Source organism: Erpetoichthys calabaricus, chromosome 4 (assembly GCF_900747795.2).
Source record: "Erpetoichthys calabaricus chromosome 4, fErpCal1.3, whole genome shotgun sequence".
NCBI classification, from domain to species: domain Eukaryota; kingdom Metazoa; phylum Chordata; class Cladistia; order Polypteriformes; family Polypteridae; genus Erpetoichthys; species Erpetoichthys calabaricus.
Genome location: NC_041397.2, coordinates 249,594,182 through 249,607,376, shown reverse-complemented (window position 1 = coordinate 249,607,376; position 13,195 = coordinate 249,594,182). Strand labels below are relative to the sequence as shown.

At 37.4% G+C, this 13,195-nt stretch overlaps 2 protein-coding genes across 2 annotated transcripts in view; one reads left to right on the top strand and one right to left on the bottom strand.

Annotated features, from left to right (window-relative positions):
• rpl31 (ribosomal protein L31) overlaps positions 1-13,195 on the bottom strand; it is an 810,223-nt gene that overhangs the window by 317,646 nt on the left and 479,382 nt on the right. The window lies entirely within an intron of this gene.
• Positions 1-13,195, top strand: part of LOC127527439 (phospholipid scramblase 2-like) — a 39,173-nt gene that overhangs the window by 4,736 nt on the left and 21,242 nt on the right. Inside the window, exons 2-3 of the mRNA XM_051926194.1 lie at positions 4,852-4,884; positions 13,086-13,121. Coding sequence (XP_051782154.1) covers positions 4,852-4,884; positions 13,086-13,121 — 69 coding nt within the window. The remainder of the gene's footprint in view (positions 1-4,851; positions 4,885-13,085; positions 13,122-13,195) is intronic.

Below are 13,195 nucleotides of genomic sequence, written 5' to 3'. Positions count from 1 at the left end.
TAATAAAAGGCAAAGCCCTCACTGACTGACTCACTCACTCACTGACTCACTCATCACTAATTCTCCAACTTCCCGTGTAGGTGGAAGGCTGAAATTTGGCAGGCTCATTCCTTACAGCTTACTTACAAAAGTTAGGCAGGTTTCATTTCGAAATTCAAAGCGTAATGGTCATAACTGGAACATATTTTTTGTCCATACACTGTAATGGAGGAGGCGGAGTCACGTATCGCGTCATCACGCCTCCTACGTAATCACATGAACTAAAAACAAGGAAGAGATTTACAGCACGAGTCGCACGCGGGAACGAAGGTAAATGACGTTAATTTTTGACTGTCTTTTAATACTGTGTAAGCATACATATTAACACATGTGCAATTAAACGTGTGCATTTACGGGGTGATTTCTCAGGCTTAAAAGCTCACCTTTTATCAAACGCGGGAAGAAAGGTAACTAACGTTGTTCACTGTCTTTTAATACTGTGTAACCATACATATTAACACATGTCCAATTAAACGTGTGCATTTACGGGGTGATTTCTCAGGCTTAAAAGCTCGCCTTTTACTAAAAAGGTAAATGCAAAACTGTTTTCAATCAGTTTATTGAAACGCTCCCGTTAAGGATTGCAATAACATATTTGCGAGATAAAAGAACGAAGTAGGGGGAAATGGAGGAACAGCCGCAAACAGCGAAGAGCAAAAAATTAATTAAACAATTGAGAACGGAGCGAGTTAAGCATACAAGCATGTTCATAAGGGAAACAAACCACGGTGTAAAACGTAAGTTTAAATAAAGTTTATAGAAACGCTCCCGCTGCGGATTGCAATAACATATTCGCGAGATAAAAGTTTAATGAGAAGACACGAGGTATAAACGAACCACACGCCGTGGCGCAACGTTAGGGGCAACAGTTTCAACCATTCTATGATCTGCTTCTCGCAACTGAAAGACGGCACATGGCGGATGTTAGCCGACTTGCTGACCGCAACGTTAGGGGCTTCAAGTATGGCGCTGACGCCACATCTCAGTGGCAACACTTTGCAGACTGTACTTAAAAGACACGCCCTCCTCACTGGACAGTTAAAAACACCAATCAAACTAACGATGACATCAAGTATTACCCAATCAAAAGTAGGAAAGGAGGCATCTTCATAAAATGCGTGTGGGATGATTTGCATGAGATGTTGCTTTAAAAAAAAAATGATTACAAAAATACGGGATAAATCCCGTCCAGTATTGATTCAAAACGGGACGCGCAATTTCATTGTCAAACGCGGCACGATTCCGTATTTTAAAGGACGGGTGGCAACCCTACAGTGCCAGGTAACCACCCATACAATCAGATTGTGATTCAGACTAGGAATGCAATGAATGTAATTACCCCGATCTACATACAAGGCGAAAGTCTTGCAACATTCAAAGATGATGGTTTGGGATAATTAGTACTTATTAAGTACACCATGGAACATAAAAGAGCTTATGAAGCCTTGAACCGAAAAAAGCAACATCTCAGAGATCGTACAAAAAAAAAAGGAGGTAATGTCGTTTTACTCGCTGTAGATTTTAGTGAAACATTAACAGTTATTCCACGAGGGAGACCAGCAGATGAACTCAATGCTTCTTTAAAATCCATGCTTCTCCCACGGTCGGTTATATGTCGCGTGTTCTCGGGTAGGTACACCAAAAAATGTATACATTTAAGCATGTAATGGGCAAAGAAAAAATGAGGTATACCCGAAGGCACTGCAGTAGTACTCAATGTAACTTTACTTCTTAATTGTTAATGTTTTACTGTTTAATAATTTATACGCTTCTTATATATTGTTCAAATTCTTTTATCAAAATACCAGTGACAGCGCAATGCACGATAACATGGAGTGAATACACCATACGCATCTGCCCACGGCCGCCCTGGTGTGCGCAGATAGGAGTTGATTCTAAAATAAAATAAACATAAAAAGAGTAATACAATCATCACCCATAAAGCGGATAGCAGACGTGACGTATTATATGTGTACCACATTTCAAGTCAATAGGTGAAACAGTTTGCAAGCTACAGGTGATTTAAATATCCTGGACAGACCAACGAAAAGCCACGGTAGCAAATTATACAAGAAGATTTTACTGTTTAATTATTTATATTTATATGAAATGTGCTTCTTATATATTACTTCATATTCTCATATGATAAGGATGTTAATGTTGTTTATATTGATTTCTATGTTATTGTAAGTGCATCTATGTGTGTATATGTATGTATGTATGTATGTATGTGTATGTATATATATATATATATATATATATATATATATATATATATATATATATATATATAAAATATATATATAAAAAATATATGTGTATATGTATATATAATATATCTGTATATGTGTGTATATGTGTGTGTATATGTGTATATGTATATATATATGACAGCAACACTCATAACAATGACAACACAATTACATTGACAATCATGTTACGTTATTTTTAAAATGTTTCCTTTACTTTTTCATAACCTCTTTAACACACTACTTCTCCGCTGCGAAGCGCGGGTATTTTGCTAGTATCAAATATTTGACATTTATTCTATTACCGGTCTGACAGGTAAGCAGAGCTAGTGACAAATGCTTCACAAATAACAAAAGTAACAATATACAAGAAAATAAACATAATAAATAGAAAGACAGCAATCCAAAAATCATCAAAACCAAGTCCACAAACCAAAAAGCAAAACAAGAACAAAATGTCCAAAACCAAAATATCGAAGGAATATAAAGGACACTTGCTAATAAACGATAATTACTCAGCGATGAAGCTTATGTGACAAATGTCTTAAACAAGGATTTTAAGTCACATAATTATGCAGAAAAGGATGAGGGCAAAATTACAATTAATATCTGTTGTGAATGCTGTGTTTCTTAAATGTCTTCTAAGCTTTTACAAACCATTCTATTTCACTTTACGTATTCCAAAAATATTGTTATTTTTTCATAAAACATCATTTTCACACTGTTGGAATTATTTACCATCTTGTGTTGTGACAAAATTTTGTTTTTAACAGGAGCCCCCATCTTAAATGACTGTTGCTTTAATGGATTGCTAGGGGGATGTTCCCGTTTTTTAAGACAGTGTTGCATATTACTCGTCACTCAAGTCTGTGAATACTTTCTGTGAATACAGTATTTTCTTGTAAAATTTTAGCCCCAGTGTTTTAGACTTTGATTTTTGTTAAATGTTTTAGCTGTGGGGAAAGGTAGGCTTTTGGAGTTTGCCCCATACTTACATTTCATTTCCTGCTCCATTCTCTCTTTCATTACTCTGCACCTCACCTTGTGGTAGCAAAACAATGTAAAAAATATTAACAATGAACAAACAAGGGAGTGGGGAAAATTACAAAAGCAAAAAAGAATCATTATAGCTATATTCTACAATCCAAGCAGTTATTTAACTAAGTGAGGTTCCCACCAATGATGAAATAAACATTTATTTTTTGGCACACTGAACTTGTTTTGAACACTTTGGATTTGTTTTGTTCGTTTTAATAAAAGCACTATTTGCACTTTGCACCTTCCCCTTGCTTTGTTTGGTGTCCTCATTGTCCAGCTCATCAGGTTACATTATTGACGGTTCAAAAGGCTGCAAATGAGAGATGTGAGCATGGAGCAGGACCCGCATCGTGACACACACGCACTCCTAATCACTTATCCTGTGTGAAATTCAAATATACCAACTAACCTGACACAGTGTCTTTGGACTGCAGGAGTAAACCAGAAGGAACAAACCTATGCGGACTTTAACAATCACTTAAAACAGGGAATGGACAAAATGCAAGTCACACAGAGAAAGTTAAGAATATTGAGACTTTCAAGAAGAAATATAGGCCAATAAGAAATGAAGAAACACATGGTTTAAAAACTATTAAGGAATGAAAAACAGTAAATTCATACTCTGGTCAAAAGTCTAGAAAAATGATGGATTTGATTTTGATACTGAGATTAAAGGCCCTCACAAACCAAGCAGAAAAAAACCCCAGAAAATATCACCATGGCACAAGTAATGGAGTAAGAGCAGTCAGTGTATTACAATGAGAAAAAATTCAAAAATTGTAAGATGTCATTCAGAGTAGTAGAGATACAAACACGTTAAATGGTTTTGTCAAGGTCAGTACATGGGGCAATGCATTACTCAGAACACCATAACCAAAAAAAAACATTGGTAGAATATAAAGTTCAAAGCTCCAAAAATGCTTTTACTAGAAATGCATGTCACATGACTTCTGACTATTCTTGTGTCACTCCCCTGGCATAGAGTCTTCATTTTCCAATTTTATTTCTCAATTCTTTTGGTCTTTAACTATCCAGTTTTAATCTTTGGTAAGGATACGTTCCTCCTGTAATGTCCCTAAATCTCTGCCACTCAATTAATTAATTTGGCATGTCTGCAGTTTTGTGGAAAGCTAAATACAGTCACAACAACTCTCCTACTGGTGAGGACACAAACTTAGAAGGCGAGAGGATAAAAACACATTTAGCAGCAGACATTTTCTGGGAGTCCTTTCCCTATTTCTGTAAACCCCCCATTTGGCAGTTCATTTCTTATCGCTCACATGTGTTAGATTTTAATGTGAACTAACACACATTGTGTTTTTAGGAAGGGGGTGTTGGTAAAATCTCAGTTTATGGGCATAGTGCCTGTACAAACTGTTAGCCTATTACTTGCCTTTTTCCATCTGGACATTTGAATATTCCAATAAAATTATTTATCTTAAAAACTGACCTTTTCCTACATTAATATTTAATGTGGTTTGTGTGTTTCTGTCTCTGCACTGTAACATTCTTTTTGATGTTGCAGGTAAAAAGAAAACAGTTTCTCTTCCATCATATGGTGAGTATTTTTTAATGAATGCTGTAAGATTAGATCTGAGAAATACAATGGCACTGCCCATCTTGCTTGCCTTCTTTTATTAACTTTGCTTTCACAGGAGATTTGGAGCCAGGACCCCAGTGGTCCTTATCCTTGGTTTTGCACTGTAAAAGACTGAAGAATTTTCTTGGTTAAAATTTCTGTTCACGGAAGATAAATTTATAGATGTATATTTCCAAAAGATAACATCCATCCATTTTTTTGTTCTTTATTTCGCCTTATACAATTTTCTTGTCTTCAGAATTTGTTAGATTTTGCATACCCCTTGGGGTCAGGGTCAGCCATTGTACAGTAATTGGAGCAATTGCAGGTTTAGGGCCTTTATCAGGGGCCCAGCAGAGTAGGATCTGTTTTGGTAGTAAGAGGGACCCAAACTGGCAACCTTCCGGATACCAGCGCAGATCCTTAGCCTTAGAGCTCCTGCTCTATTCTGTATCTGCTTATTCAATTCAGTGTTGCAAGGGACCAGCATTGAACATAAAGCAGGAATATACCCTGGATGTGGAGCCGCCTGTTGAGTGGTATAGTCATATGTACACCTATACTCACATATAAAAGGCCGGTTTAGATTAACCAGTTCACCTAACATGTCTTGGGAATGTGGGGGGAACCTAGGGTAACAGTTGAAAAGCCCTCACGTACATTTGGAGAATGTGCAAATCCCACTGAGTTAGTGACTGGGCAGGATTCACACCCAGGCTTCTGGTGATCCAAAAAAAAATGAAAAACACAAACCAACTTGAAAAAGTTGGTACCTGGCATCACTCAAGTTTAGATGTCTAGCCCTTAAATTCCCTTCATCCATAAATTAAATCTGCTCAGCTTCAGCTGATGCTCCATACTTTATAAGTAGGATATAAAGTCAACTAATCTGTAAACCTGAACTGCAAATTCAGAATAAAGCACAGAAAAAATACAAGTTTGCAATTAGATTAATAATTATTTTTAAATCTTGTTGGGTTGTATTTCAAGAGATATTAGATACCAGTAATGGCGTACTGCACGATAACGTGCAGTGAATACACTTAACTTATAGTTTTCATCCTCTTTCTCTGTACGTTTACCATTCGTTTGCTCAGAGGTTGATCCGCTTGCTGCTTTTTGAGCAGCTCTTCTTTTCTCCACCCTAGCGGCCCGCTTCTTCGCTTCGGTATCTTTTCATGTTAAAACTGATTAAGTCAGTTTTTGTGTTGTAATTACTTAGTACGTTTTTCTTAATTTTTCACTTAAGCTGGCACTTAAGTGTTCAATCTGCCTCAAGAATTATTTAAAATATGAAGAGGTAGGGGAAGAGACGGAGAAGGTGGTAGGAATGAGAACGGCGCCAGTACTCATGCACCACAAGGACGCCCTGCTGCCCGCTGCTGAGAGTTTATTTTACAATAACATTAAATAAAAATAAAAAGAGTAATAAAAATCATCACCCTGAAAGCGGACAGTAGAGGTCACGTAGTATATGTGTACCAAATTTCAGGTCAATTGGTCAAAAGGTTTGCAAGCTACAGGTGATTTAAATCCTGGACAGACAAACGAACAGCTACGGTAGCGTATTATAGAAGAAGATCATAAGCATTTTCGGTCCATTTAGTTCCATTTAGAATTTAGAACAGGTTGCAACACATTTGCATGTCTCCACTAGATATTTGCAGCACACACTTAATTTCACATCGTGCAGGCAAACAGCAGAGAGGCATAAGTGTGACTACAGAGGGCTGCGTTCCTGTGCTATTGACATAGCAGTTGGAGCAAAATATACACGGAAGTCTTATGACAGTGCTTCTAATGATATGGGGGAAAGAAATCACTGATTAAATAATACATGGATAGTCTCAAAGTCTATGTGAGCAATGTTTAAAAGATCTGTAGACTAAACACGAGGCTGGATCTGTTTGTGCCACAGAAATTGAAAAGTGAATTTAAGCTTTTGTCCATATTAACAACATGCTCTGTCTAGTTCAGAGTTGTATACTTTCAGCATCAAGCACAAGAAACCCATTAAGGAAGGGATGCCTGTCCGTCACTTGGCACACAGGTACAACCTTTCTTAGATTAACCTGCACATCTTTGGGATATGTGAGGAAATGAAATCTTACAAACTTGGAGAGAATGTGCAGAATTTACAAAGACAGCAACTAGGGTGGCTCAAGTCAGCTTCCTGTAACCCACCCATGTTGGATTCATTCATCATTTTTGTTTTCTTATTTTTATTCCAATACAGAGTCACAAGGACATATTGTACATACTACGATATACAGTCATGCCCCAATTTACAGCCAATCGAGTTGAAGCCATTCATACTTTCGGCTGAGGGCCATAGGAAAGCAATTTGGTAATAAGGTAATAGCCAAAACCAGCCGCTACAGGCCACAAAGGCCATATGCCTTTTGTTTATCAAGTAATTTCAGCAGCACTTCCAGCTATAGAATGATACACACACTGCACAGAGGCAGTGATAGAAGTGGCAGTGGAGCTACAGAGGTAACAGACTCTCAGCTGTCTGCCTTCCTGTGCTGATGCTGCAATTAACAAAAGGCCACAAACTAGCAATAACTAAAAACATATTCAATTGCACCCATAGAGTTCCAATCTTCAGGACACTGAATGGCCATGCCACGCAGCATTTCTTTTTTGAATCCAATCTGTGCAGATGGTTCATTTTTCTTCCATTAAGAAGGTAGAAGCACCTTGTAAATATTAATAAATCTTTTGCTAATATTATTTACTTGGAGGAACCTTTAAAGTTTGTTTTGATCAGTGCTGCTCTACATGGCTAATTCTTTCACATTTGGCTTACAACACCTTCAGTTACACTAATGTTTCTCAACCTTTATGGTCTCTTTTTCCAGTTTTAGTCCATTGAAATTGCAGCAGCAGTAATTGCAAACCACCCTCTTGGTGAAATTAGAAAGATTGCTGGAGTAGATGAGGTCCCCCTTGGGGAAACATGTGCAAGTGGGTGGTGTGTGGGGGGGGGGGGGGATGGTTCCCCTTGGTGAAACAAGCTTACTTAGAAATGGGGAAACATCACACAGCGTTGTCGATCTCTTAAGGGAACCACTAGGACCCACTCTTGAACCAACAATGGCAGCCAAAAAACACACCAGGGGCGATCCCGTGGTTGAGAAACACTGCCTTCTATACAGAGCCAATGTGCAGATGCCAAGATTTGAAGATCGGTTTGTGCTACTCTGTACAAGTACTTTAAAGTAAGCATATTGGTGATACTGTTAAATTCTGCTCTGTACTTCTAAAATTTATATATTTTTTTTTTATTTCTTACTATATTGAGAAATTATTCTGTGTACTGTACTGTATTGTATTGACCCCCTTCTTTTGACACCCACTGCACGCCCAATCTACCTGGAAAGGGGTCTCTCTCTGAACTGCCTTTCCCAAGGTTTCTTCCATTTTTCCCTACTAGGTTTTTTTGGGAGTTTTTCCTTGTCTTCTTAGAGAGTCAAGGCTGGAGGGCTGTCAAGAGGCAGGGCCTGTTAAAGCCCATTGCGGCACTTCCTGTGTGATTTTGGGCTATACAAAAATAAACTGTATTGTATTGTATTGTATTCACACTAGAAAATTGCAATGACCTGTACACTTTACGATCGAAATACTGCCAGAAGGCTAGTCCCACATTGAGTTGCAGTTAACATGGACTTTATTATCTCTCTATTATAAAAAAAAATCCTGGGAGAGAAAGACTAGAGAGAGGGAGATGAGACATGATCATCACGTGAAGATCACGGAAGACACTTAAAAGACCTGCAAGACGAAAGAGATTGGCCATAGATCGTCTCGCGGGGACTTTAAACATGAGAGTTTGTGCCAAGAGATTGAGTCAGGACCGTCTCGCGGGGATGTAGAACATGAGATTCTTGCGAGACACGCCCTACTTACAACCAATATCAAATAAGACCACGGGCAGCAAAACACTCAGTCATGTAAAGGATTTCAGCACACACAGATCCAGGGCTCTCTGCGCATATAAAGCGTATAAGGACAATACGTTATAAATGAAACATTGACAACTAAGCAAAGAAGAAAGAGCAGCACGGAGAAAGAGACTCAAAAGCATTGGAGAGAAAAAAATGCAAAAAAGAATAATCGAGGTGCAAATTCAGAAAATAAGGAAAGTAATTGTCAGCCCGGAACAAGTAGAACTGAAAAAAAGCACATCCAATTGGGTTCAGAATTAAAAGACTTCATAAAGATGTTCACGCTATTCACAAGCAGAGCAGGTTAGAGATTATGAAAGCAGTGGAATTTGAAAGGCTCAAAAAAACAGAGCGATACAAATGCAGAGAATATGAAAGCAGGAAAATTAGAAAGTATAAAAAAAGGAAAGTAAAGATCGCAGTAGTGCAAACAAACAGAAATTATTACTCGAAAAAAGGGAAAATAATCACCACGGACCAGGTGTCATTGAAAAAAGCAGGACAAAGCGAGGAATGGAGATCGAATATATGGACATGGGTGATATGTCAGAAGTATGTAAATATTGTGATTACCACCACACTTTATAATAAGGATGATGATATTTGGCTCGTAAATGGGGATTGATTCGTGAGGCACACATACCGCTTAAAAATCAGACTATAATGTTTTGTTTTAGTCACATCAGAACATAAAACTTTGTGCCACTTATCCACTGAAACCACTAAGTTAGGGGATGAAGTCTTCATTCCAACAAGAACATATTTCTTGTTACCCCCCCATCAATATCTTTCTTGTGATATGTGTCAGCAGCTGTTTAGTTTTTTACTGTTATATTGTTAAGTTTATTTATTTTTCCTGTATAAACCTTAACATTATCTGATGCTTATTTGTAATATCATCAAAAGTGTTTGTATTACTATGATGTCCAGTGTTGTATAGGTACTGTCTATATGTGTGTGTGTGTGTGTGTGTGTCAGCATGATAAGACTAGAATCATATCACCCTGATGGAAAACTGAGTGGCAGGCATTCATTCTTTGTTATGACTTGAGAGCACTTGAAAAAAACGATGAGGCCTCTAGAAGACTCATAGACCAAGTCAAAAAAGAACTACCCTGGCCTGCCTAGGATCGGCCTCACCTTAGGCAGCCTCAACTTAAACTCTGTATGCAGACTTTGAGCTACAAAGAGAAAATGGCTTCAAAAGTTCAAAATACTTTCAATGTCCTTTATAATATACAAAACATACCCTTCAAGGGAGAGGAACTGTCAAACCTCTGGCTTGAACAACAAAGCCAACAAATCATCTGTATCAGTAAATATGTTTATTAAAAAAAAAATTCAAAAAGAAGAAAGAAAATGGCAAAAGATAAAAATAAGACTGAAAGGCTTGTCTGAAAACGCAACCCACAGCTAAAATATCCAATCTGAGACTGCAATAAATGAAATACAAAAACAGTACCAAAATTCAGTAACCACAAAATAGAAATGACTATCAATGAACTACTGCTGGGAATGTCATTCCCACCTCAATGTAAAGGCAGAGGGTAGTCCCTTCAGCAGTGACATCAGGGTGCCCCGCCTCCTGGGGCTCCACCCACACAAAATTAAAGCAAAACCAGAATCTTTTTACTGGAATGTTTTCTGTTGAAGTAAGTTTTTCTATTAAGTCTTTCCATTAAAGATTGAAATGTCAGTCTGGATGTGTTTCATAGCATGGACATCTTTTATCATGCCAGCACGATGATGACGTCCACCACACAATATGTGCATCATGTTCCTAGTAACACAACCCCTCCATAGCTGCAAAATGGCAAAGTGCATACTGAAAACACACTAAACAGTGATGTGATGACTCACAAAAACACAAAAATATGTTGAGATGTCCAGGTTGCCCGCAGCCTTGGTATAGTCTTCTTCAACCCAGACATTGATAGCAAAGCTTGTCTATGTCAAAGAAGAGACATGAACAACAAAGGCTGGTGAATCAAAGTGCACTGTGTATTTATTTAAACAGTGTTTAAAAAATAAACATAGTGCAGTGCAGTGTAGTTCTTTTCTTTAAATATATAAATAATACAATAAAAATAAGTGTTTCTTCTCAGTGGGAATTGAAATCAGTCATCAATAAATAATCCAAAGGAATGTAAAAACATGACTAAAAATGTCAAGAATAAAAGAAGATGCAGGAACGACAGACTGTCAGGCAAAAATCTGAGGCACCAACCAGGTGTCCCGTTTAATATTGAAAAATAAACAACAGTAATGCCTGTCTTGGTATGAATATCCTAAGTTTCATGGCAAAACATAACAGAATAATACTTGTCCTGCAAGGTCACTTTCTATCATGCGGCCTATCTAGTGGTTTGTCCTTATAACAAATGATGCATCCTTCTGGGAATCCAGGATTCTAATGGAAGGGGAACCAGAAGGGGCGGAGTCAGGTACCCTCACTGGGTGGTTTCTAGGTGCTGCTGGGAGAGAAGGAGAAAACAATGCCAGCAATAGCACCCCCCCTCTCCTCCCGCTGGGTCATTACATACCAAAACAAAGTAAGGAGATCCTCTGACACACATGCATGATAAGGCTTATATTTATACTGCACATTTAGTGTAATTTGTTGAATTTTTTGGTGATTTTCCATTTGTTTTAACATGGTGTGCAATTGTTTCATAGATAACTATTGAAAAATTGTCATTGAATGTTTAAAATTCAAGATCTGACACAAAAAAGATATACAAATGGTAGCTAATTTTTTTCTAGGTACTCTATAAGTGGTATTCTGTAATACAGTTTTTAAAAATCAAACAGTTACTGACTACATTCAAAGGAATACAGATGTGCTACAAAGAGCAAAACTAAAAATAAGTACTAATTGGTTATATACACAAAAATTAAAATGTAGTATCCTGAGATTTGAGGTTATTTTAAAATACTTGCTTAGGAGGGTCTCTAAAATGCAACAAAATTCTGGGAAACTCAATCTAAATAGAGCAAGCATCAAGGTAGATGAACAGCAGAAAACCTAATTAGCTTCTTTCTTAATGGACCAAGAGCAAGCAACGCTAATTAAGTGAGTCTCTGGCAAGAATTCATTTTGTGAAAAGCTATAATTCGCAAACGACACAAAAAGAAACATTTGGGAAATGCCACAAGAAATTCAGTCATCCCACTATGTGACCCTGAGCAAATGAGCAATTATACCACAGCTCTATTTGTAGGACCATGAAATTGTGCTTTGTTATTTGCAAGTTGGTGGAGATGGCAATTTTGATTTAGTAAAAACCAATAAATAAAATTAGAAAGCTTGTTCAGTTAGCGCTTACTGAGGGAAGGAGTAGAACTCTTGGTGTAATGTTTGAAATGTGGACTTTTGCAAAGGCTGTTATGTTAAGGCAGCTTTTTATGTTACTTGGCTGCTGTGAACTGTACCTTGTCTGTTAATGTCTTTGTTTTTGATTAAGAATTACCTGAATATTTTGCTAATTAATTTAAGCAGAAAGAGTAATAAGCTCTGTAATATTGTAAGTCTAAGAATTTGCTTGGCTATGCATGTTGTTATTGATAAGACAGTTAAGAACTGGTTTAAATCAAATGCACAATGCATCAACTGCTTTCATAATGCATATATTGTTAATTAAACTGTCTCTAAGTTATACAAGCATGCCATTCAGTTGTCTCCCATTTATTATGTCAGGAGAGTGGGCTAAAGCGGCTGATGTTGGAAACATGATTTTAGTTTTATGAACGTTTGGATAATGGCAAAGAGCTTTATAAGGTTTTAAAAGACCGGAAGAGGACTCTGTCGACACTCAGGAAACGTAAGAAAAAAGCCAACTGAAAAGACTAAACATTTACCAATACCAGACTGAATGGTGTGCATTGCAACACTTTATTTTGCTTTTGCTTATGGCACTGTCTATTTGAATGATGCTTAAAGATTAAGATGTATCAAGCCTGCTTCCCTACCAGGACATTTGCTCTGTTTTACTCTGAATGAACTGCAGATAATAAAGCAGTGGACTGTAGCCCTGGGTGCAGATGCATTGCAATTGTGAACTTTATATCCCCAAAGGTTGATAAGTGTAAGGGTAGGCCAGCTAAAGTATGTGTGCATTTAAAAAAAGGTTTACATTTTAAGGAGGGGTGTTCTCAAAAGCCTTTCCACAATACAACAGCAATATATTTTACAATCACTTCTTACGTGTTCTTCTTTTTTTTGTCTTTCAGTCTCTCATCCAGTACTTCTACCATCAGCGTCTAGTGGTAAGACCAAGAGTTGCACTTTGTCCTTCATATTTTTATCATCATTATCATAATTGACTAATGCTACAGGCTCA